General features: G+C 48.2%; 1 protein-coding gene across 2 annotated transcripts in view; it reads right to left on the reverse strand.

Annotated features, from left to right (window-relative positions):
* Positions 1-17,878: 17,878 nt before the first annotated feature.
* The window catches only part of NTRK3 (neurotrophic receptor tyrosine kinase 3), a 344,195-nt gene continuing 338,285 nt past the window's right edge, over positions 17,879-23,788 (reverse strand). For both annotated transcript variants that reach the window (XM_066239552.1, XM_066239555.1), the window contains 2 exons: positions 21,470-21,628; positions 17,879-18,424 (listed from right to left, as the gene is read on the reverse strand). In XM_066239552.1, the coding sequence (XP_066095649.1) occupies positions 18,239-18,424; positions 21,470-21,628 (345 nt within the window). In that variant the 3' untranslated portion in view covers positions 17,879-18,238. The remainder of the gene's footprint in view (positions 18,425-21,469; positions 21,629-23,788) is intronic.

Consider the following 23,788-nt stretch of genomic DNA (forward strand, 5'->3'; position numbering starts at 1 on the left):
CTCTCTGTCTCTGTCACAAAAAAAAAAAAAAAAAAAAAAGGAAGGAAGGCAGGAAGGAAAGAAGGGAGGGAGGGAGGAAGGAAGAAAGAAGGAACTCCTAGAAAAGTGGAAGATGAGACTGAGTGCTGCAGGTATGTGGACGGGACCCACTGTCGCTCACTGTATTCAGTCATGGCCAGCACTCATCAGTGGAACGGACGAGCCACCAGGCTGACTTTTCAAGGCACTGAAAATCCTACCTTGAGAAATACCTCTATTTTTGCCTTTAAGCTGCCCAATCCGGTTACGGATGCGGCCATGGGAAGCCACTAATGCGAAGGCAGCCACGTGCTGGAGGGAAGGCATTGACTCCTCACTCCCATGTTGTTAGGCTCTATGAAATTCTGAGTCCCGGGTGTTTTCACACGGAGGCTCACGAGTCGTGCCATGAGCACTGGGCGAATGGTCTGGCCCTTGGGGAATGAGAAACCCAATTCAACCCTGCAAATGTCCATTAGGTACATACTATGCACATGTCACCACACAGGGAACGTTAGCCCATGCCTGCAAAGACTTAAGGTGCGTTTCATTTACTCATCAGGATTTTATACACTGGAGACTTCTGTACCAGGCCTTCAAGGAGCCTAATTATGACCTATAATTTACACGTAATCGTGTGGCCACAGCCAGATGAAGGATATGATTTATTACCAGGGACAACTGAAGGATAAGTTCCTGGCCCTCCAGCAGGCCAGCTTCTCTTCCAGGGATCTAACCTTTTTTTTCTTTTTTTTTTTTGTATTTTTCTGAAGCTGGAAACAGGGAGAGACAGTCAGACAGACTCCCGCATGCGCCCGACCGGGATCCACCCGGCACGTCCACCAGGGGCGAGGCTCTGCCCACCAGGGGGCGATGCTCTGCCCCTCCGGGGCGTCGCTCTGTTGCGACCAGAGCCACTCTAGCGCCTGGGGCAGAGGCCAAGGAGCCATCCCTAGCGCCCGGGCCATCTTTGCTCCAATGGAGCCTTGGCTGCGGGAGGGGAAGAGAGAGACAGAGAGGAAGGAGAGGGGGAGGGGTGGAGAAGCAGATGGGTGCTTCTCCTGTGTGCCCTGACCAGGAATCAAACCCGGGACTTCTACACGCCAGGCCGATGCTCTACCACTCAGCCAACCGGCCAGACCAGGGATCTAACCTTTGAAAAAGCTGTGTGGGTCTCTCCCCCTCAGAGACATACAAATTACACATTTCTTATAAAGCAGTATGAACCTGTATTCGAGGGTTTGATATTTAGGGATGAGGAAGCTTTTTATATCACTGTCTGAACCCCAGATGTGGCATTGTAACTGGGTTCCCAGCCACAGGCTTTGAAGAGGGATGTGCTTGGAGAAACGAGGCCGATTTACAGGGGGTCTAGCCATGCAGCTGATCTAGAAAGGGCTGGACCACACGCTGCGGCTCTTGCAGCCCCTGAATGTGATTCCTCTCTTAATACCATGTGGTGTGACATCTGGACCCTTAAACCAGTGCTTCTCGCCCAGGCAGTTATGCCCCAGTGGACATGAGGTAGTGTTTGGAGACATTTCTGGTCCACACACCCTGGGGGTGGGGCAGGGGAGGAATACTTTTGCATTCCCATAGAAATACTGATAAATGTCACACAGTGCCCAGGACAGTCCCCCCCCCCACTAACAAATAATTTTCTGACCCAGAATAGGAAGAGTGAGGAGGCAGAAAACCCCAGCTGAAGCCCCTTTACATCTCTGTTGACATCTCACGAATGCGATTACAACTCGTGCCTCCCTGCCTCTCCCGGAACCACACATCCATGCTATTGAAATGAATGAAAATAGGTCTTGAAATCTCATTAAAGGAAACATTCTATGAATTAAAGAAAAAATAGAGAGAGAAAGAAAAGAAAATTGGGAAAGAGAAAGAGATGAGTTTTTATTAAAGAGATTGTGCCAGAGAACCCTCGTGTCTTTGACCAAAAGGATCTCCAAGGGCACCTGCTTCATCCTACCATTAGGACTTACCTGAAATGACCGTCACTGGGGAGTTTAGTGACAACACATTTGCAGAGGCAGGACATCACGGTGACATGGAGCTGGAGGCAGTCCATCCTGTCCTTGGGCCCTGCCTCAAATGACAAATGTGCATCTGCTTTTCTGGAAACATCTGTCTCAACCCCACGGCCAGCTTAGCAACCTCCCTCAACATGGGCCAAGCTGCCTTGACCTTCAGCAAACCCAAGCCCAGCTCTCCAGATGACACTGGACCCTACAATCTCTGCGCACATTTGGACTTCACCACCCTCCCACTTCCCTTTAGACTCGACCCACTTCCCTACAAAATAATGAATCCAACTAAAACAAGGGCACTGGTGTTTTATACTTTATTTGAGAAGAGACCCTACATAAACTATGTCAGGAGGATACAGGTCTACACACAATTTCATCAATCAATAAGTGGCGTTGTTAACATAACACTGAAGATATGATACCATGAGGAGGACAGACACATGACCCAGAAGTATTTACAATACTCGCATATGCTATATTTATACTGGAGATGGATATATACATATATACATGTACATGTGCATATACATACATGTGTCCATACATACACACACACATATATACATATATATGTATAAAATGTTTTTAAACAAAAAACAAAGAAAGAGTTAGCGGTCTTGCAGCAATTAACCCTTTGAAAGTGAGGGACAGTTGGTTTCCACGAGCGTCGGGGTGTGGTCTCCGCCCCCACATTTAACGCCAACGCGGATAGATTCCGATGAGGACGCACGTTTGCTTTGGGGACGGAAGCATGAGGGTGAAGAATGGGATGACCAGAATGGGCCAAGAGTGGCGGACGTGCACGGTGGGAGAAATGACCTTTGGTGACACCATTAAATCATCCTTTTGTATTAAACATAAGTTATTAATACAATTTAAAAAAATAATTTTCTGTTTTCTCTTGAGGTTGGGGAGGAAGGAAGGGTGGGGTGGGGAACAGAGAAGGGAGAGCACTTGCCTTTTCAACACGTCCCCCTCCCCTGGGGCCATCTGACCAAGTTAGAATCCAGGTTTCTTTCTTTTTTTGCATAAAGGACACCATTGCATAAGAATTTTTTACTTTGACCATAAGCCTCTTCTCCAAAGGCAAATACAGTTATCATTTTAACAAAATTGATTCTCCAAGACTAGCCAGGATGCAAATAAACTTAGCATAGCCAATGGATTTATTTATCATCTAAAAAAAAAAAAAAAGAAATGAAAAACACAGGACCTCAAAGAAGGGGCACTATTAGTAAATCCCCAGTTTACTAAAAACCTCCATCACCCATTTTTTCAATTAATGACTTTGGGATCCGAACAACAGGCAGCGAGCATGATCAACACTCCCCTGTAGCCCAGGGACAAAACAAACAAGCGTCATGGAGGACTGTTTCTAAGTCCTAAAACAGAACTGAGGAATAACCAATGGAGATGAAAATAAACGCAGTTGAGCACGCTTCAACTCTGCTGCGGCCAAGCTCTCCTCCAATGAATGATCATTGTATGTACCCACTCTTAAACCTTTCCCATGCTGCGCCAGGTGGTTTCCCCCCCGAAACTCTGTTAAGATAATCTCGGCCTCAGAACAAGTGTGAGCAAGCATCCCAGGTCGACATGCCGCGCACACACACCATAGCTTGGCAGTCGCCACGGTTCAACCTCAGATGGCCAAAATATGTATATGAACACAGGGAAACAAACACATGGGGTCAGACGCGATAAGAGCCACTTGACGTATATTTAGTACAGAAAGCTTAGGGGTGAGGGTGGAAATCAGTCACAACAGCACCTGAACTTCATCGGCAGAATTCCTCTCTGAGAACATAGCCCACTGAAGTAGGTACCGGCTGACTTGCCATAGTCAAAAGTTTGCTGCACATCAGCCTGAAGATAAAGAGACACATAACGTACAGCAGGAAACAAATCAGTGTACATCATTTACATGGCGATAAATCCTACATTTCCCTTGAAATAAGAGATGTCAAGTAGCACTTAGTTGAATACAAGGTGTGTTCTGCTTTAGACCTAGTAGTCAAAAGCCATTCATGCAAAAAAAATCACCTCCAGTTTTAGCTGGATGTTTAAAGGACACTTCTCCTGAAAGCTAGTCCCCTTCATATAGGGAAGGGGAAAACATTCCACTCGGGACAGCCCGTATCTGCTGGGAGTGGAAAATACAAGACTTTGGTGTTTGTAGGGCGTTCGCCTTAAGAACTCAGATGTATCACTGAGCTCGCCTCTGTGGAGGGCTAGAGGTGCCCTTGAGAATTGTAGGAATTGTCCAGAAAAAAGTACTGAGAACCTCTCTCTAGGATTTTGTTCTCTGGCCTGTCCCCTTTTGAGGACTCCATGGCCACTGCCTCTCCTTCTAAAGATGTAGTGTCTCAGGTCACCTTTCCCCAGCCAGGGGACCACCTGTTCCCCACCAGTCAACTCCTAGCTGCTGCTTCTCTCACGGCGGAAATGTTCTCTTATTAAACTCTCCTACAGTTGTTGGTCCTTCATGTGCATATTCATTCTAACCCAAGATTGTCCCTTAATTTCAATAAAAAACAAAGCACCTCTATACTAAAGGACTCTAGTACAGAATGTCTGGCCCTGCCCTCATCACTAATCTAGAGAGATCTCTGTCTTTTCTTGTGGTATGAGTGCTGAAATGGGACGCCCCCTATAGGATGAGGAATAGGGGTAGAATGGCTTCTCCTCAGACTCACTCCAAGGTTAAAATCCACAGTTCCACTGAACTTGGTCTCTGACCTGGTGTCACCACTTTAAAAAGAACCCCTTGTGGCCTTCCACTGCTGAATGTTATGATTTATGACAAACAACACTGGAAGGGGCAGAAAGTGGAGGGAACAGTGCAGATCCATGGATGGTCCAGTGACAGTTGAAGTGGGATTTCACTAACATCTGTAAAATAGAGGACAGTATTTAAGGTGGCATGTCCAGGGACCGGCTTGCCTTCCAGCACTGGGGCCATCCTGACACAAGCTGAAGGACGCTGCCAATTAGTTCAGAGAAGACCAGGCTGCCTCTCAGATGACACTGGTGTGTTGTCATGCTGTGTACAAATGGATGGTCACAAAGCAAGGTGACAATGTGTGCTTCTGCTGTGCTCATTGTCTCAGCGTGCCTGTCAGTCTGGGCCACCTCCACTTCCACTGGGATCATTTAAGGCAAAGTCAGCTGCTGGGTGGCATTCACAATCAAAGGGCAACTGATGGCACTCAAAGTGGTGCCCCAACCTGAGTCTCCAACACGCCTAACAACGACATCACTAAGCCCTTTTCTGTCCCCAAAGTTCGTAGCTTCTGCTCACGCCTGTGAGAGACTGCCTCCAAAGTGAAACGGACTTGTCTATCATGGGGAATCAGCATAAATTTTAAGAAAGTGATTGCCAATAAGCAGCCCCCTACGTGGGAGTTTCCAAGCCAATGGTGCCTTAAGACTGTTTATAGAAGGTGCATGTGCCAAGGTGTGCTCTCAAATGGTATTTGACTTTTTTTTTCTATCCCTCTGAGTCAGGAGACCTGCGTGTGTTGGTCCAAACCCTATCATTTTGGTTAGCAGGTCAAGAATGTGACAGAAACAGCTAAGCCAACCTGCGCTGAATAAATACAAGTCTTAAGCACTTGAACTTAAGACTACACTCTTTCAGGTGGAAGCTCCGATGGATGGGAAGTGAAGGGAAAAAAGCAGTTCCTTCCTTAGGTCTGGAAGGTCAATCAGGATAGCAAGCCTTGGTTGAACTGAGGAGGAGTGTTTGCTGTCCTTGGTGCTGAAAACAGATACTCACGAATCACTGAGAAATGGGAGAAGCGAGAGACTGCCTAGGAAACTGAAAACTCTTCCAGCAGAGGCTGAGTTTAGGTGAGTGGCCCCAAACCATGTTTGAAACACCTCTTTTGTGTGCCATTTCACATAGAAGAAGCCCGAAAATGACCCCCGTTTTCCTGTGGGACAGAGTTAATATATCACCCATAACTCTGATGGGGTAGTGCTTCCAAAACACCTTCTCATTCAGGCCCTGCTGGCACTGTCCCACATATGGGTCAAGGACCCAAAACCCTTAGAAAAGAAGCTTATATGTGGACAGATTCAGCATCAGGGTCTGCAGACACAGACTATGGATACCTTCTCCCTGATACCAACTGCAAAGAGAGGGTTGCTTTGGCTTCCTATGACTGAATGTTGACTTGCGTCAAACTTTACCACTTACTGAAATATGGGCCTCTGACTGTCTCCCCCATAGTTTCATGGTCACATTCTGAGAAACTGAGAACTCTTACTACACTCATAAAAAAGTCCAAACTCATAAACAATTACTTCCTACCTGCCCCACCCCCCAGGCAATATACACAAGAGATCTCAGAAAAGCAAACCTACTTGAGAAAGAGTGTGAATCAGCCCCCTATCTGTACCCAAAACTTTGCCAAAGAGAGCAGACCTGGTTACTCTCACATTCAGAGAGAGAATGTTCTTGACCTGACTTGCTTTCTTTCATTTCATTTTGACAGTGCCCTGGGGCTCACCCACCACAGCTCGCATACATAACCAAGAAGGGCCCTTGATTCCATGAGCAACAGAAGATTAACACAGGCCATTCCGGGTTGCCTCCAACTCCAATGGGCTTGGAAAAGCATTTGCTTTTAGGCATGAACTATAATCAATCTTTTTCAACCTTGAAAAGAAAATATCCCAGTAGCTTCCAAGAAAGAATACACCCAAAAAGAAAGAAAAGGAAGAAAAGCATTAAAATAGGGTTTTGGTTTTTGTGGGGTTTTTTTTTGTTGTTGTTGTTCCTGTTAAATATTAGATCAAATGTTCCAAATGCAGTGAGTTGTTCCTCCAGTGATGTGCCTGAAATTTTTAAATAATCAGCCTTGTCACCAGGCGGTCACATGGTGAAATCACTTGTTCGAGGCAGGGAAGGAGATCAGCTCCTCAGAATTACCAGAATGAGTCATGGGACCTCACCCTGGAACAGCCTGCCTTTCCCAATTTTATGCCATAATTTAAAATCCTAGACATAGCCCAATTTGGACACTCAATGCCAAGGAAGGGAGAGTGCCTTCTGTCTGCTGGACAGCTGCCAGGGGAAACCCACCTGGACACAGGTGTCCAACAGAGGTGCTCCATTTCTACAGAAGACAAACAGAAATTGAGCCCATGGTAAAAAGAGAAAAGGGAAGCTGAGAGTCTGAACTTGAGCAAAATATGTGTAAATTTCTCAGGATTTCAGGCACCCCGCTTTATTCTGATTTCTCTGGAGTGGTCAAAACCCCTCTTATTGCAAAAAAAAAAAAAAAAAGCACGCACAGAATTTAGTCAGTTGCATCACACCTGACTGTTGCTAAAGGAAATGAAATTCAAGGGATTTAACTTGCCAAGCAGTCACTATTGCGAAGTACTGAACAGAGTGGTGGTGTCACAACGGCCTGGGATATTTTAGGGGCTGTAAATGACATCCCTGCTGTCACCCTGGCACGCTGGCCTCAGGATTGGGATCATCAGGGGGTTCATTTCCAGGTGGATGCATTTTTCAGTGGGATTCCCACTCACACCTATTCACAGGTGCTCAAGGCTACTGGAGGTGTGGTTTTAGCATCAAATGATAGCCCTAGGAGGAACAGGATCTACTTCAGAGTCACTGTCACTTTGGGTGCTTTCTGCAAGATCAGGTGTCTCACCCAATTTACAGAGCCAGCGTCACACAGTCTTACTTAAAAACAAAAACCCTAAAAACAAAACAAAATGAAAGATGACATTTATATCTATAGACCAGCAACAATGGATGGCATGGAGTTCATCGCAGCAGGAGATGCTGATTTTCTACAAAATGTTCGGGACTTCAGGCCTGAAAACAAAATCTACCAGCAATTCCTTTTTAGTGACAGAGCCAAATGGGTAAAACAGCCTCTCTCTGTTTGGATTTTTGTAAAGGTATTCTCCATCCCTGGATGCTCAAAGGTCATTCAAAGGGGCAAATGCCAAAGATAGGCTCTAGATACCTGGTGCCAGGGGAGATTTAAGGAAAGTGCACTTTGAAACAAAGCAGAGCCCAAAAGCAGCTCAAGGATCAACATGGAGCAAGCCCATTGGCCACACCCACTGCAGAGACTGGGCTCTGCTGGTGGGAGGGGCCCTGGGGCATTTGGACAGCTGGGATCTCATTGGTGCCCACATTAACCCTCTGTGGCAGATGGGGTGGTGAACAGCAAATGGAGGTTCCAGTATCACTCAGGAGAGAATCAGAGCTCAGCCTCCTACTGCTTTTACCTCCTCTCTCCACTTCAACCACCATTTGATCAGAGTCAGCCTTCCAAAAAGATCTCTCATCTTAGCTAAGAAAATTAAAATGAAAAAAAAAAAAAATAGAAGTCGTACTGGAAATCTTAGAGGGGAAAAGGGGGGGAAAACAATATTGAACTATACCCAGAATTATAAGAAACAAAATGTTTGTAAAGAGTAGGGTTGGGTTGGACATGATGAATTTGTGTCAATGGGTAAATGTGGATAGTCGATCACAGGACATTAGTATGTTTTCTCAGACCCACGGAAAGGCCAGAGGTAAAGCTACTTCAGGTCATGATGATTTGTGGAATAGAGGGTCTGGTCTCCTAAGCCTCCTGGGATTCCTTCCACTTGATTGTTCCCGAAAAAGGGAGGTTTACAGGCTCAATTCTGCTCGGGAGGCATAAATCTTTCCGTGCCTTCCCAGTACACGTCTCATCTGATTGAAAGAGACTCTCATCCCTCCAAGACTCAGAAGCTGCTGCAAATCTGTGTCAATATTACAGCCTCTCCACCAAATAAACACTTTGCTGACATGTGGCATGGGGTGCCCTGTTCTGCAGGGACATAGCACACCCACATAGAGGTCTGGGGGAAAAAAGAAAAAGAAAAGAAGGGCACAGTTTACCATTTATCAGCATATTTTAACAACCAGGGGTGGGGGGGAAACTAGAGACATTTAAAGGAAAAGTTCTTTATGGCAGGCTCGCCTCTTCTCAAGTCAGAAGGAAGCATGACTTGGCACAGTGGATAAAGTGTCGACCTGGAAATGCTGAGGTCGCCGGTTCGAAACCCTGGGCTTGCCTGGTCAAGGCACATATGGGAGTTGATGCTTCCAGCTCCTCCCCCCTTCTCTCTCTCTCTCTCTCTCCCTCTCTCTGTCCTCTCTAAAAATGAATAAATAAAATAAAATAAAAAGACAGACCGCCACATTCTAATGGCTTCCTAGTCCCGGGATCTCTCCTGCAAAAGCAGCTGGTGAGGTGCTAATAAGAGGTTAATCACTTGGTCCAAAATACTGGTAAGAGCCTGATGGTGGCAAGGAAAAGATTTTCCACTCCAGAAATCTGGGCTGTATGACAAACACGGTGGACGACCAGGCTCAGGAAGGGGGTGTGGTGCATAGGGCTTGCTCAGACTCCTCAGAAAAATAGTGTGGGGCCAGTGGATGAATGGAAGAGGTCAGAGTTTGGAGAGCTTTCAAAGCTACAAGAGACGAAATGGGTCCGAATGCTCATGGTGGGAATGTTTGCCCACTTGTCCTAGGTGAGAGCAGAAGTTGTAAAGTTATAAAGGTAACTGATCTGAGATCGGCACCTCCGCAAGGAGCTGTCTGCTGTCTGCTTCATACTCAAGACAGGTCCAACTGGCCCCGGACATTGAGGTGACTCGTTACCAGTCATCTACTGAGTAACACCGGGTCCAGCCTGCTCACGTCCCGCCAAGCACACCCGTGTCCCATGTTGGTTCAGCTGTCCCAAGGAATGCCTAACTCTTTCACTTCAACTTCCCATTTAGTTTGAATATTTCAGTTTTATATCTAATTGTTTCAGCCTTGAGATAGGGTCAGTAATCTACCTGAACTCGCTGACGTTTATATTTGTACTGATGTATCATTCAGACCCAAATCCAGTGAGTGCTTCCCACTCCCTTAGAAAATTAAAATTAAATTGTATTTAATCTCATTTTGTGCGATCCCCCTCCCTTTCCAGATAATTAATTTAATAAAATATGCATCAAGGTTAGGTTTGGTTCTGTGTTTCTCTAAGAAAACTAGTCCAGCTTTTAAAGGTGCAGGATCTGAAAACTCAGGACTTAATCTTCCTCAAAAAGGCCCTAAGTTTATAAATGAGCCATCCGGCAGGAAGTCGAAAGCCGTGTGATGGTAATTTAAAAAGAAACAAACAGTGAGCTATAAATTTAAGAAACCACAAACCTGATGCACACTTATCAGCACACACATATATACTCAGATCAGTGAAAAAAACACAAATGCGGCACATTGGCTAGCTGAGCCGTATGGGACCAATGGGAGTATAGGGGTGTGTGTGTGTGTGCGCGTGCGCACGCGTGCGCGCATGTGTACATGTGTCAGAGTTTGCACTGTGTCACGACGTGAGCTTGAGCATCTAGACCAAAACACAACCCTGATAACTGCTTTCAAATAAATATCAGATTTGCTTCTGTGTGGCTGTGACATGTCTTGGCCCCAAAATCTATTTTCCCAGTCAATACACACAGTGTCCTTGGCTGGCAGCTTTCACTGCTCCCAAAGAAATGCCTAAGAATATACAAAGAGATTCTTGTTGCTCCTACTAAAGACAAGAGGCAAAGTAGGAAAATCAATTTCACAGAGAATCTGAATCAGAAAACCCCCAGAGAAATTTGTGCTCCGATGTCAGGGTGAAGTATTCTAAAGTCCTGAGGTAAGTTTCCCGAACGCCCCCGATGATGCAAGCGGCTCTACAGAGTCTGGAGGACGCTGCATCTGAGCTAAAGGGCTTTTCTTAAGACTTCTGATGCAATGAATGGCCCCAGTCTGTAGAGAAGTCATGGTTTTGGCTTTGAGGTTTTGCTGGGGCTGCTGTCTCCACGTGGTACCCCATAGTGAGTTACAAAGGGTTCTGGTGATCCTGCAGCGCACTACCCACATAAGGAGAGAGCTGACAAGTTAGGGCTCAGGGGACAGCTGTATCCACAATCCCAACCAGGAGAAAAGGAGCTGGGCTGCCCCCCTTGGAAGGGGCCTAGGAAACACCAGCACAGACAGAGGGCAAGCCCTTTGTCCATCAGCACCCCACGCCGCACCTGGCCACCTGCCTGCGGTCATGACCTATTGCATTTGGACCTGGAAATGCTGGAGGACCAGGGGTCCAGGGCCCGCTGACGCAGGGCACCCTGGTCCTTTATAAGCCAATTTACTTTGTGCAGCAACCAGACACACTGCAAAACTATCACCATGCCTTGGTTTGCGGTCGCCCCAGGGGAAAGCCAATACCATGACAACCACTGTCTCACCAACGGAGCAGAAAGCCTGGCTCAGTCCAGTGGTCACAGAGGTCAGCACCCCTTCTCCCAGAGTCAGAACCCCGCCACACCCCTCTGCCCCAGGAGGCTAAAGGTTCATGGACAGTGAGCACAGTAAGTGGGGGAGGAGAGGGGGCCGCTGAGGGTGGGCTCGCAGGGGTCCAGGTAGGATGTGCACGAAGCTACCACCCGCATCTCAATGAGCTCTGCAGCAGGCGCCTGCTCGCAGAGGTTAATCCAGATGTCAGCGCTGTCTGAGCTCGTGGAAATCACTCCAGGGCACGGATCCTTCAGGAGGCCTAATGGAACAGTCAATTCCACCGGTCCGCAGGAAATGAAAGTTTTCTGCTTTGTGTGCCGAACCATTCAGCGCCAATTTTCTCGCTGTTTGAAGTCCACGCTGTTTGTGGTCCTGGGGTTCACCTCGTATTAGGACTTTCACAGAGTCTGAGGAGCTGGCTGTCAGTCCCATGGAAGCAGGAGGATAGGAGTCAAAAGCAAAAAAAAAAAAAAAAAAAAAAAAAAAAAAAAAAAAAAAAAAAAAAAAGGAAAAAGAAGAAAAATGAAAGGAACCCTTCTTTACTGAGATTTACTTCTCTACTGCAGGAAGCAAAAATCAAATCACCTGGGCCAGGTTTGTTTCTTCACCCCAGAAGTGGGATCGGAGATAAATGTCAGGTAGCTGTTACACGGGGATGGAGCATGAACACTTCGCCAAGAAAAACAAAACATTTAAGGAAGCTATTTTGAGTACACCCCACCAGTTAATGTATTTGTTTGGTTTTTGTTTTGATGACTCCCATGTCCTCTTCTTAAATTGAAGGACAACAACCAGACTTTGATTTGAGTACTCACAGTTCTCACTGGGCTTCGGGATGTTTCCTCGAAAAGAATGTGGGCGAACACAGTGGATATCCGGGCTCTCGATCCACCTTCAAGAAGGTTAGCTGGATTGGTCATTGTTCAAAGTGAGAAGAAACCATCTTCAGATGTTAAACTGAAAAGCGAGCCCTGAGGGCCAAGCACTTCTCAGATGTCCAACGGGCCTTTTGTCATTTGTGTGATCGATGCTTCTATGAGAAACATCAGCTTTGTTGGCCATAAGTATCTCTCGCAAGCTCTGAGCTGGGGCCACGGCAATGCAGATAGAGCAGCATTTATAGTGATTAGGGAAAATTAGTAGAGCTTACTGTCCTGCCTCTCTATGATGGGAGAGAGCCCAACACACTAGTATAAGACACCATTCCCCACTGCAAACTTCAGGCCAGACCTTGTATTAAGCATGGAACTTCAAGAGGAAAGGAATCTTAATTTTTTTACTTTGATCAAGAATTCCAAGTATGTTAGAGGGCCCCCCGATCTGCATGGCTCTCCTTGTGAAATAGAAAGTTGTTTATGCTTGCTCACTAAGATGTGGGGCAGAGACGTCTCTTGTAAAGTGTGGATCTGGTGTAGGCATTAAGGAACCAATGCTACATAAGGCACCAGGGAAACAGGCTCTGTCAGAAACCAAGATGGAGGTCCTTAGGGGGGAACAGCTATGCTCACAGCAAAAGTCCCACTACCCAATACAGTGACACACAGGTGTTCACCACATCCTCCACAGTCAGAAACAGCAAGCAGTTGTCAGCATCTCACATTCTCCCCGCCCCATCCCTGCGAGGGCCTGGTTCCCCCTGCAGCACTGGCGAAGGACATGCCAACCCATGAACGGGACGGGATGTGGTGGAAACGGCTCCACTGTGGTCTATCAGACAGCCAGGAAGAGTGAATTTCAGATGCTCAGAAAGCCATCATCGGCATAATTTAATTTGGGGAGTACTGAGTGATCCAAGTTTACAAGATGACAGATTTCCCATCTGTACCCTTTTGAGCATCTCTGAGGCCAGGCCATCTCTGGACGTCTCATCCCCGAGTAAGCCCAGGTTCGAGCAGACCAAGCCTTACGGAACTGACCTGAGGGCTCCAGGCAGACCTTCCCTGAAGCCATTCTGATGAAATACACGGCCACAAGTGTACAGTGTATACAGGTCTGCACTCTCCTGAGGAGGGCACCCAGTGATGGTAAGCAAACCCAAAACATTTCCTGAGGCTTATACTGAGATCATAATAATGATACAAAAACTTGGATTTTTTTTTCTTTCTTAAAACCTATTAGGTGTTGGGAAAAAAAAGTATTTGGTATCAAAGAAAAGGTTGAAGCTCCAGGAACCAAAAATATAGCGGCCAGGGCACCAAGGTCTGGGTTCAAGGGCCAGTTCGCTCTAAGGCAACTGCCTCGGGGTATTCCAGCAGGTGGCTCTCAACCAAAGCTGCAGCAGACGACCCAGGGGCACCTGCAGGCAGCTCTCCAGGCCGCTGGCACGTGGGTTCATTCAACAAACATCTATCAGGTGTTCCTTTGTTCCCAACTCTCAGCAAAGTGAGGGAAGACCTCAAACCTCAACACTGTCCATTGCAATAACACCACCTCACGTCAAGATAATGGGGCTGCCTTCTGCTTTGGAAAAATGGGGCCGAGAAGCCATTTGTTATTCCTGAGCAAAAAACAAAACAAAACAAAACAAAAACGATGGTGACTAGTCTACAACTTCAGACACTGCCCTCTTTCCAAGAGCTCTTCACAATAGCAGGTAAAGGTAAACATTTCTTGGCTTCAGACCCAGGGTCCAGACTGCCTGAGAGGGGGGCAGGCCTGTCCCCATATCTAGGAATGGTGTCTGCCCACATTGGGTGTGTTGGTGTTGAATGGAATAGGACAAGGACGTTCTGGAGCCAATCAGCCAGCCAAGCAGTCTGCTGGGGTCCCTGGCATATCTGCCTGGCTCTCCACACCAACATCCCTCAAACCGAACAGTCACGGAGCCTTCCTCATTTGCCTTCTATGATCAATTTCCTGCCATTGGTAACTTCTTCTCCTCCTCTCCTTACCGATCATTCATTTTTTCTTATTTCTAACAACGTGTTTTTTTTCCTCTCTCTTATTTCTAACAAATTGAAAAAAATGGGACCAGAACATAGATATTTTTTTTTAACTAAAAGGGACTCTAAGAATGTCTAGTACAACCTCTTAAGTGTCTCAGAGAAAAGTCTGGTCATCTGAGAGCTTAGCTGACTTGGCCAAGGTCACCTGGGTCACTAAGAGGAAAGCCGGGATTCTGACGGTCCCCCCCCCACCCCCACAGCTCACCTAACTTCCTGAGCAGCTGCTCTCCTGGCACAGCAGCCTTGCTTCTGCTTCTGAGTCGAGTCTCCTGCAGACCCAGAAACTGTTCTTCAGCTCTCCCGTTGGTGTTGGTTTCTGTAGTATTTAGCACCAAATATATTTGCACTAGTGTAGTCTGCAAAGTGAGCATCACCAGAGGAGAAAGGAGGGGCCAAGGACCCTGTGCTCCAGGGGTGACTTGTGCATGATCCTGCTGAGGACAGGGAGCACCGAGTCCTTGGTTTTCCAACTAAATGGGGCTTAGGGACCATCAAAATCCACTCCAACGACAGGTAAGTAATTAGTGGGCAACATGTGGTTCAAGTCCAAGATACAGAACTGGGATGACCCTTCCTCACAGCACCCTACTCCAAGGTGAGCGTCCAACAGCAAGTCACTCGTGCTCAGTCCAGAAAGGGACCAGGGCAGGGGTTGGGGACGGCATGGCAGGGACATCAGCCTGGGTGACCTGGGGCATCCAGCAACCATCCAGATGGAGCTCACATCTGGCCACGCCCTCATAGTCACTCTGGTATGCCGCTTAGGATGCAGATGTTGGGATGGAGGGGACTGGTGTGACCACATTGGCCGAAAGGATATCATTTCAAGACTCAGCTACATTTAGTGCTTTAGAAATAAATGAGTAAACCTTTACCAGTGCTTTTCAGGTGTGCGAAAAGGAGGAGGAAGGAGACCGAATACTCCCTCTGGGCCTAAAGGAGCCTCCGACACTTCCGGCCTCTGAGTTGCTGTGACAAAGGTGCAAAGGAAGAGAGGAGTGTCCTCCTGGAATCCACCCCTGCCCCAGCCTGTGAACCCTCAGAGGCAAACGCCCCCCACCCATGGAAGGCCTTCGGAGGGCTATCCGGTGCTCCACACGGTACTGAGAAAAAGGACACCATGACTCAGTGCGCTTAGAACCTAAGAATTTCAAAGGTCTGCGGGGCCGGAGATCAGCAAGTACACCCTCTCCTCTGCAGGTGGGGAAACTGAGTCATGGTACAATGAGCCTTAGAGGTCCTGTCTCAGTATAGGAGAACTATTCCACTCCACTCCCTCTCCAGAGCCCCACAGTATAATCTTCCCTCTAGTGTGATACATTAAAGCATCAAAAAAAATTTTCATAGCACTGTTCTCCACCTCCTTCACTATCCAAAAACCTTTTATGTTTTTACTTGCCGAGGTTAATAAGTCAACGTGTAAAGTAGAGTCTACACAGGGGGTCCGGCAAGAGCAGTAAGAATAAGGTCCTCCCTCTCTGCTCCCTTTGCTTGCCAGCCTTTTCCTCCGGCACAGCCCCAGGACCACACAGGGGCCCCTGGGATTGGGAGGAGGGCAAGCTGACTACCTCGGCCCCTGCAGGGTACTCCTTGTTTCCCAAGGAACCACTTTCTTCCAGCAGGCCACGTGACTCACTGCCTTTAAGCAAACCCTCACACATTCCTCACTCCCAGTTGCCCACCAGCCCCCAACCCCTTCCCACCTGACCCTGTTTCCCAGTCCTTCAGTGACCACAAGGTTCTGGAAAGACACAGCCCAAAGACAGAGGCCACGCAGGGTCCGCCCTGAGGAGGGTACCACCACAACGGGAGCCCTGGAGCCCCACAGCTAACCGGAAGACACTGGCCCTGGCTCCTCAGAGGACTTCCTCCAGAAACACCTTTCCCTTAATCACGCTTCTCAAAACCAGACAGGATCATTCAGTCCAGCACTAACAGCCTTGGGGGCTCCGGGGGAAAGATGGAGATGCAAAACAGCGCGAGACTCCTTGAGGTGGTCGATGCAGAGTTCTGCTCACAGCTCCTCCAGGCTGGGCACCCAGCACAGAGGGACCCCCCGCCCATGCCCACCCAGCTCCAGCACCCCCAGTCCATCTGATGGCCTCGCTGATCCCTGAAGCCCACCCAGCCTTACAGTCAGAGCACAGCTCTTTTCTGTTCGAATAAAAACGTGTGTTGGTTTAAAAAAAGAAGCAAAACCACAAACAGAGAATTCAGTCCTGAACCCCAGGTGGTGAGGCCCATCCTGCGGGTCACCAGGATGTCCAGGACCACGACAGTCCCTTAAGCGGGTGGGCAGAGTGCGAGTTAGAGGCCTCCAGGAGGTTCCGAGGGACAAAGAGCAGTCTGGTAGGTGGCTCTGTGCTTGGGGTGAGGGGCGTGGCCTGGCCTCCCCGGTGGCGGGGGCAGAAGGCTCTGTGGGGCTGGAACACCCGCCTCTTGGAGCTGTGCTTGGGGCGGGGAGGCCCAGACCGTCGCAGTCAGCCCTGGACAGCAGCAGCCGGGAAGGCAGAGGGCGCTGGCGCCGGCCCACACGCTTCCTTCAGCCCCTGGTCAGGGCTCCTCATTGAGATGCCGAGCCTGCGGCCCTGGCCCTGCACTGCGCAGCACTGCGCGGATCTGGAGAAGCGCGGCCCCGCCCCCAGATGAGATTTCTCAGCCCCTGTACTTTCACAGCAGCTCAAAGGCAGATGCATCAATCCTTCCAGGGGCTGGAGACGTGGGGAGAATGCCAAGGGGCCGGATGCAGGTGCCAGAGAGATTCTCCGCCTCCGGTCCCTGAAGCAAGCACCACCCGCCAGCCTGGCACCCTGCTCCCTCCGCCACAGTGGTTTCACCCCGGACTCAGGCCGGGCTCGGGAATGGGGCTAGGCTCTCCGGGAAGCAGAATGAGAAGCAGAGGACCCAGGGCATATCTCATAAGGGCCTACAAGGGCTCAGTCTCCTGCTGTTGAGACCTTGTGTCCACACGTGCAGACAATACAGTGCGTTCCCTGCCCCACCTCTGCTAGAAGGCTTGGCGGTGGGGGGAGCTCCCAGCGATGAGATGAGGCAGAGCCTGGAGACAGGTCGAGGCTGCAGCCTGCTCTTCTGTGGTCCGCTCAGTCCTCTCAGTCCAGCCCTTGCTGTTCCAAGGACAGACAACACAGCTCACATGCCACAAGGAGCTGGCGTGCGTTAACAGACACAGGCGGTCGCTGTTGTTGTGTCCTCGTGTTTCATTGCTGCTCCTTTGTCTAGTGTTTACCTGTAGGCCCACCTACAGGTAAAAGCATCAGGATGACACTTTCTGGAATGGACAGGTTAGAAAACTGTCTTGACGTGGACGGATTTCTCTGGAACAGGGAAGGCATGGAGACAATGGTCAGGGGAGGCATGAGGCCCCTGGTCCCCCGTGATTTCCTCGCTGAACACGGTTGACGCGACCTGCCCACCCACCCGGGCAGGTGACTCCTGGCCCCACGTGAACACTCTGCAGCGTCATGGTCTTCCGCTCAGGAAAGCGAGAGCTGAGGAAGTCCAGGCCATAGCTTCAGTCAAAAGGAATTTTCATGTGTGTTCATAACACTTAATATTTTTCCAAGTTGTTCCAGTCTTGTGGTTTCTGTATCAGCAGCTTCTCTCTGTGTTAGAGAAAGTATCTCTCTGCAGATATAGATAGATAGATAGTTAGATATATAAATATATATATATATATATATATACGCCAAACTGCCTTACAGGATTTTTTCTTTCTTTCTTTTTTTCAGTGTTGTATGTGTAGCAGGCACTTGAATTTATATGAAGATGTTCACTTCAGTCAAGGTGGACGGAAGGAGTTCTGAGGTGGACGGGGGGTGTGAGGCCAGGAGAGAGGAGGCAGCAGAGGGGGAATCCACGACCACCAGCCACCGCTAGCCGAGGATGTCCAGGTAGATGGGGGTGGCCTTCCCCAAAGCGTGGAGGATTTTGTAGATCTCCTTGATGTTTAATCGCTGCTGTGGCTCCCTCTGCCAGCACCCCAGCATGACGTCGTACACCTCTTTGGGGCAGACTCGGGGCCGTTCCAAAACCCGGCCTTGGGTGATGCACTCGATGACCTGAAAGAGCGAGGAGAATGAGCTCGTTACATCAGAGCTTGGCCTGGGCCCCAGCGGGAGGCCGCAGCTTCGCTGGGGAGACAGAGTCCGGCTGGTTCCCGCTGCACAGGCAGAGGGTGGGGCTGGAGACAGCGCGCAGTTTCTCGTGTGTCCCATGTGTGCAGGTAACAAGGACAGTGACCTGCACTGGCTGGCAGTGCCCACTGCTGCCCTGGGCACTGCTCCTCCCGCTGGACCTTCCCAGACTCCCACTACCCTCCTCCTCTGACTCATTCCTCCTCTCTACTCCTGACACTCACCCGATGCTGGGCCACCTTCACTTTCCATGTGGAGGTGGCCTGGCCTATGACCTGCCCTTCCCTGTCTATGAGCCCGCATGACTCTGAAAGCCCCTTGACGAAGCTTTGCACCGTCCAGCCCCTCCACGGCCATCCTCCCTGAGGTCTCACTTCCTGGGGGGCTCCCCTCTGCCCCAGCCTCTGTGCACAGCACCACGTGTGCCTCTAAGCAATGACACGGGCTCCTTCATTGGCTCTCTGCACCAAACCATCTGGGCCGTTTTTTTTTGTTTGTTTGTTTTGTTTTTTCTGAAGCTGGAAACAGGGAGAGACAGTCAGACAGACTCCCGCATGCGCCCGACCGGGATCCACCCGGCACGCCCACCAGGGGCGGTGCTCTGCCCCCCAGGGGGCGATGCTCTGCCCATCCTGGGCGTCGCCATATTGCGACCAGAGCCACTCTAGCGCCTGAGGCAGAGGCCACAGAGCCATGCCCAGCGCCCGGGCCATCTTTGCTCCAATGGAGCCTTGGCTGCGGGAGGGGAAGAGAGAGACAGTGAGGAAAGCGCGGCGGAGGGGTGGAGAAGCAAATGGGCGCTTCTCCTATGTGCCCTGGCCGGGAATCGAACCCGGGTCCTCCGCACGCTAGGCCGACGCTCTACCGCTGTGGGCCGTTTTTTTTAACGTCCTTGACACAAGGACTAGCTGTGAACTCCCAGTGCCCTGCTGGGTGCCCAGTGCCAATCTAGTCAACCTCACAGGATCTCAGCGTCCTCACCCGTAAGATGGGGATCAAATGTCTGCTTTGACCACCTGCTAGGAGTGTTGCAGGGACAAAATGAGAACAAGAAAAGGGACCAGGTGACCCAACAGACTGAAGGGAAAGCCATGAAGCAGAGTTAGACAAAGCAAAGCACGTGTGGCTGGACCAGTGCCGGCCAGACCAGCGCCTGCGGGGCATCGGCCACAGACACTCTGGCCCTGGGGTGGCTGGTCGAGCCATCGTGCACCACCTTCCCAGTCACATTTACCAGGAGGCTGTGATGGCTCGATAGGTCTCTAGCGGCTTGTGTCCCCTTTTCTCATTAGAGCCCTGTTTCCACCACCATTACCTCCACCCCCAGGCAAAGGGATCTAGTTCCAAGTGCAGCGGTAGCCACTAATGCCAAGACCAGTGCACTCAGTAAGGTCCCCTCCAACGTGGGGCCGTTGAGGTTGTCAATGTCCATGGGAAACATGACTGCCAGTGACTTCCAGTGCTTGGCTGCTGCAGTGGGTGGGGAGGGAGAGGTGGCCGCAGTAGGACACCGACCTTTAAGGCGGATGCCTTTCCAAGCAGTGCCAGAAATGACCACGGACACTTGGTTAGCTCCAGGGAACCAGCCTGGGCGCCCAGGATACCTGCTGCCGGTTGCACCCTCCACCCAGACCCTGTCTTTACGAGGCCACCAAACTACTCGAGCTGTGTGCTCAGGGTGCACGTCTGTGCAAGTATGTGTGCATAAGCGTACACGCATGTGCACACACACATGCGTGCTTACCACCAATCCCACCCCCAGGAAAACAATAGCAATTTCTAAAACACCATAACAAATGGGTTCTGACATATACTTTTCATTTTTTTAAAGGTCATGAAATGTTTTGTCCTATTTTAGGAAATTGATCAGGACTTATTCAGCTTGCAAATGGTGAAATATCACAGATTCAAATAAATGCTTTCTTTTGTCTTTGAAATTCACATAATTAAGTGGTCAGGGCACAGGAAAGAAAGATGAACATAACTTCCAAGAAGAAAGATAATTTCTTGAATGTTCAGATATGATTCCAATATGAAAAGCCCCTTGTGTTCTCGGTTTTTTTTTTTTTGGAGAACAGAAGACCATAAAAATCAACTCCATCTTGCATTGGTCTGCTGAATTGGGAGACCACGCCCCTCACTGTCTAAAACTGCATGGAATCCCTGGGTTGACACGACTCTGGTCCAGACGGAACTAGAACCATCTTGACTAGGTTTGGAGGCAAAGGAGTCCCATGGCTATAGCCTGAGCCTCCTCCACATTCTAGAAGCCCTGAGACCCCACCAGTCCGTCTCGGGACCCCAAGCAATTCCCCTTCCTTCCTTTGTCCTGAATCCCAATAGGTGTTTGTGTGAAAGGTTCTGAGTCGATGTAGCCAGCATGCTTAGAGAAGTGCCTGGCACTAAGAATTAGCTATTGTATTATTAAAATTTGAAGAGTATTTTTTTATTATTAGTGTCAATTAAAATTATACACACAGTGTTTGTTATTGTTATGGTTACCATTATAATTTATTTTATTCCTGGGAGTCCATAGAGAGCTCTATCCATAATGTGAACTGTGCCTCCCTAACTCCTGGTCCCGCACATCCCCAGGCCTGGCATGCCTAGATCCTTTGGGGATGCAGATATTTTAGGCATATGAAGTAGTAGATGTTCCCACAAGAGGATACAACTGAAAAACTCATAGTTGTTCTCTGTCATCCTTTTCTTGCTTAGTGATGTTTAAGTGCAGCAAACAGAACAGTGACTCGCGTCTCAACTGCGACATCTGATTTCACGCTCTCTTGACAATTAGACCTCATTGCCTACAGCTGTCATTTTTTCCTACTAAGAAGCTCTCCCCCCACCCCATGCCTACGTCTGCTCTGTTGGCTCCAACCTCCCGGTTTGTACACTACGTCTAAAGCCTGGCCTGAGACATCTCTCATCAGCCTTCCCCCAAACTGAGGCCCGCCTCTGCCCCTGTACCTCTGTGTTTGAGAGCTGGAACCAAGGCTGCTTTCCATAGGTGAAGATCTCCCAAAGGATCACCCCGAAGCTCCACACGTCACTCTCCGTAGTGAACTTCCGGTACATGATGCTTTCGGGGGGCATCCAACGTATGGGGAGCATGGTGTGTCCTCCAACCTAACAGGGGTCAAGACAGGGGCACACAGAGAGTGACTAGATGGCCAGAACCAGTCCCATCTACCTATACTCTTCATATGGAGATACACTCCTGATGCATTTTATTCTAACTCAGACACCACTTAATGCAGCTTGTACCAGAGGCCAGCAGGGACAGTGGGGTAAGAGAGCTACAACAGCGGAGGCAGCTGAAGGAGCAATGAGAGAAAACACCTAACGGAAGGGGAGTTCCTCGGCACTGAGTGTAAAGGAAGATCACCAGGTAATTTCAGGAGGAGAGAAGGTGTCGGGATTGGGTGCCACAGGGAAGCTAACCTCGAGGGGAAGCCCAGAAGAAAGTCAGCACAATCAGTGAGCGAGGCCATCGGGTATCAGAGTATTTTCAGACCTTGGGTTAGCCTCCTCGACCCAGGTGGCCAAGGTGGTCAAGGCACAATATGGCCCAGGTGCAGCTAACCTGTAAGACTGTGGCTTCTGCTTCTATATGACAAACCTGATTTTCTCACCACAGCTTAGAACTCTGTGTTTGCAGTGAACGGGACAGGGAAGTTCCAAAAGTATGGAAAACCACGTGCTAATAAGAAATCCGGTGGACCAAAAGAGAATGTGCAGCGGTTCTCAGTAAGATCTCCAAGGCCAGTAAGGAGAAACTCTTCAAACAGCTTGAGGAAGACAGCAGCCATGGGAGTGTCTACAGATCTGAGAGCCAAGGGCAAGAGGGTGTGATTCCCATTCAGGTATCCCTCCCTGAAAAAGACATTAGGGGACTCCTCATGGCCCAGCAGGTGAGTGGCATTAGCCTAAGGGACGTAAAATTCACAGGATGTTTCAGAGCTCAGGAGCTAACTGCATCACTAGTGAATGCAGCCTTGGGAGGTGGGAGTGAAACTTCTGGCTAATACCTGGGATTGGCTGTTAGAAAACTTGATTACTGCTGATAGGAAGCACTCTCCACAAATTCCTGATGAGCTCACATTGCTGTGGTAGACCAGTCAGAGGAATACTACTAATAATGAGCATTTAAGAAAGAATGACTTATGGGGAAATGGGCAATCTTCTAAAAAGAGAAATTGTGTTTGCCTTATCCGCTTGAAGTGTTTTAGAAGATAAACGATGATATGGATTTGCAGTTGTTTTTGCCCTAGGATTTTATAATCAAGATAGCTCTGTATCAAGTGTAAGGACAAATGATGATGTTTCTTTCAGACAAGCAACAACTCAGAAGCTTGACCACTCACAGCCTTTCAGAAAATGAAGGAGCAAAAACTGATCGAGGATGTACAGAAAGGCAGGAAAAAGAAGTTGGAATATACAATGATTTGAGATATAGCACACAGTGCAAAGCAAATAAGCCACAAAAATGCAATTTAAATCTGAATAATTGCTGCTAATTTGGTAGTAAAATGTGGTACAATTGCTAATAAAGGCTTCCATAAAATAGAGACATAAAGTAAATAATAATGCTAATAATGCTAATAGCATTACCATTGCCACTATTAGCAATACTTATTTGGAATGAAACTTCTAGATAATTTCGACAATAAGTGCACAGAAAATTAGGTAGAGAAATAATTAAAAGCCTGATAAAGACTTGTCTTTAGAAGGGAGGGAAAGGGAACCCACAGTCATCAGTTGTTGATTATAACAGCTTAAATTTAGATGAGCTTGCTAGAATTTTAAAGTAGCTTCTAGAAGAATAGAAATAGTATATCTATCTTCCAAATCAGCTCTAGGAAAATAGAACCAAAAACCTCTAACTAATACCGAGATGACTACAAAAAGAGTAGGATAATGGTGAATAGAAAGCACAAAATGAAAAAATTAAATATCACTATCGATAGTAAGTAAAAATACTATCCCTTAAATAAGAAAAAAGGCATGTTCTTTATAAAAGACATAGCTAACAAAATCAAAATATTAGAAATAAAAGAATGTAAAAATATGACAAACAATGAAAGGAAAAGTGAATTTGTTAAATATAGAATATCTAATATACATTATATTATATATTAAATGGTTAATATAGTGAAATTGAATATATATATGAAAAAATTTCAGGATGCCAAGAACTATATGGCTACAAAGTGATTTATATTATATTTGAAGCTGACAAAATTCACCATTATGATAACTATAAACTTTTATGCTCTGATTAAGATA

This window comes from Saccopteryx bilineata, chromosome 7 (genome assembly GCF_036850765.1).
Source record: "Saccopteryx bilineata isolate mSacBil1 chromosome 7, mSacBil1_pri_phased_curated, whole genome shotgun sequence".
NCBI classification, from domain to species: Eukaryota; Metazoa; Chordata; class Mammalia; order Chiroptera; family Emballonuridae; genus Saccopteryx; species Saccopteryx bilineata.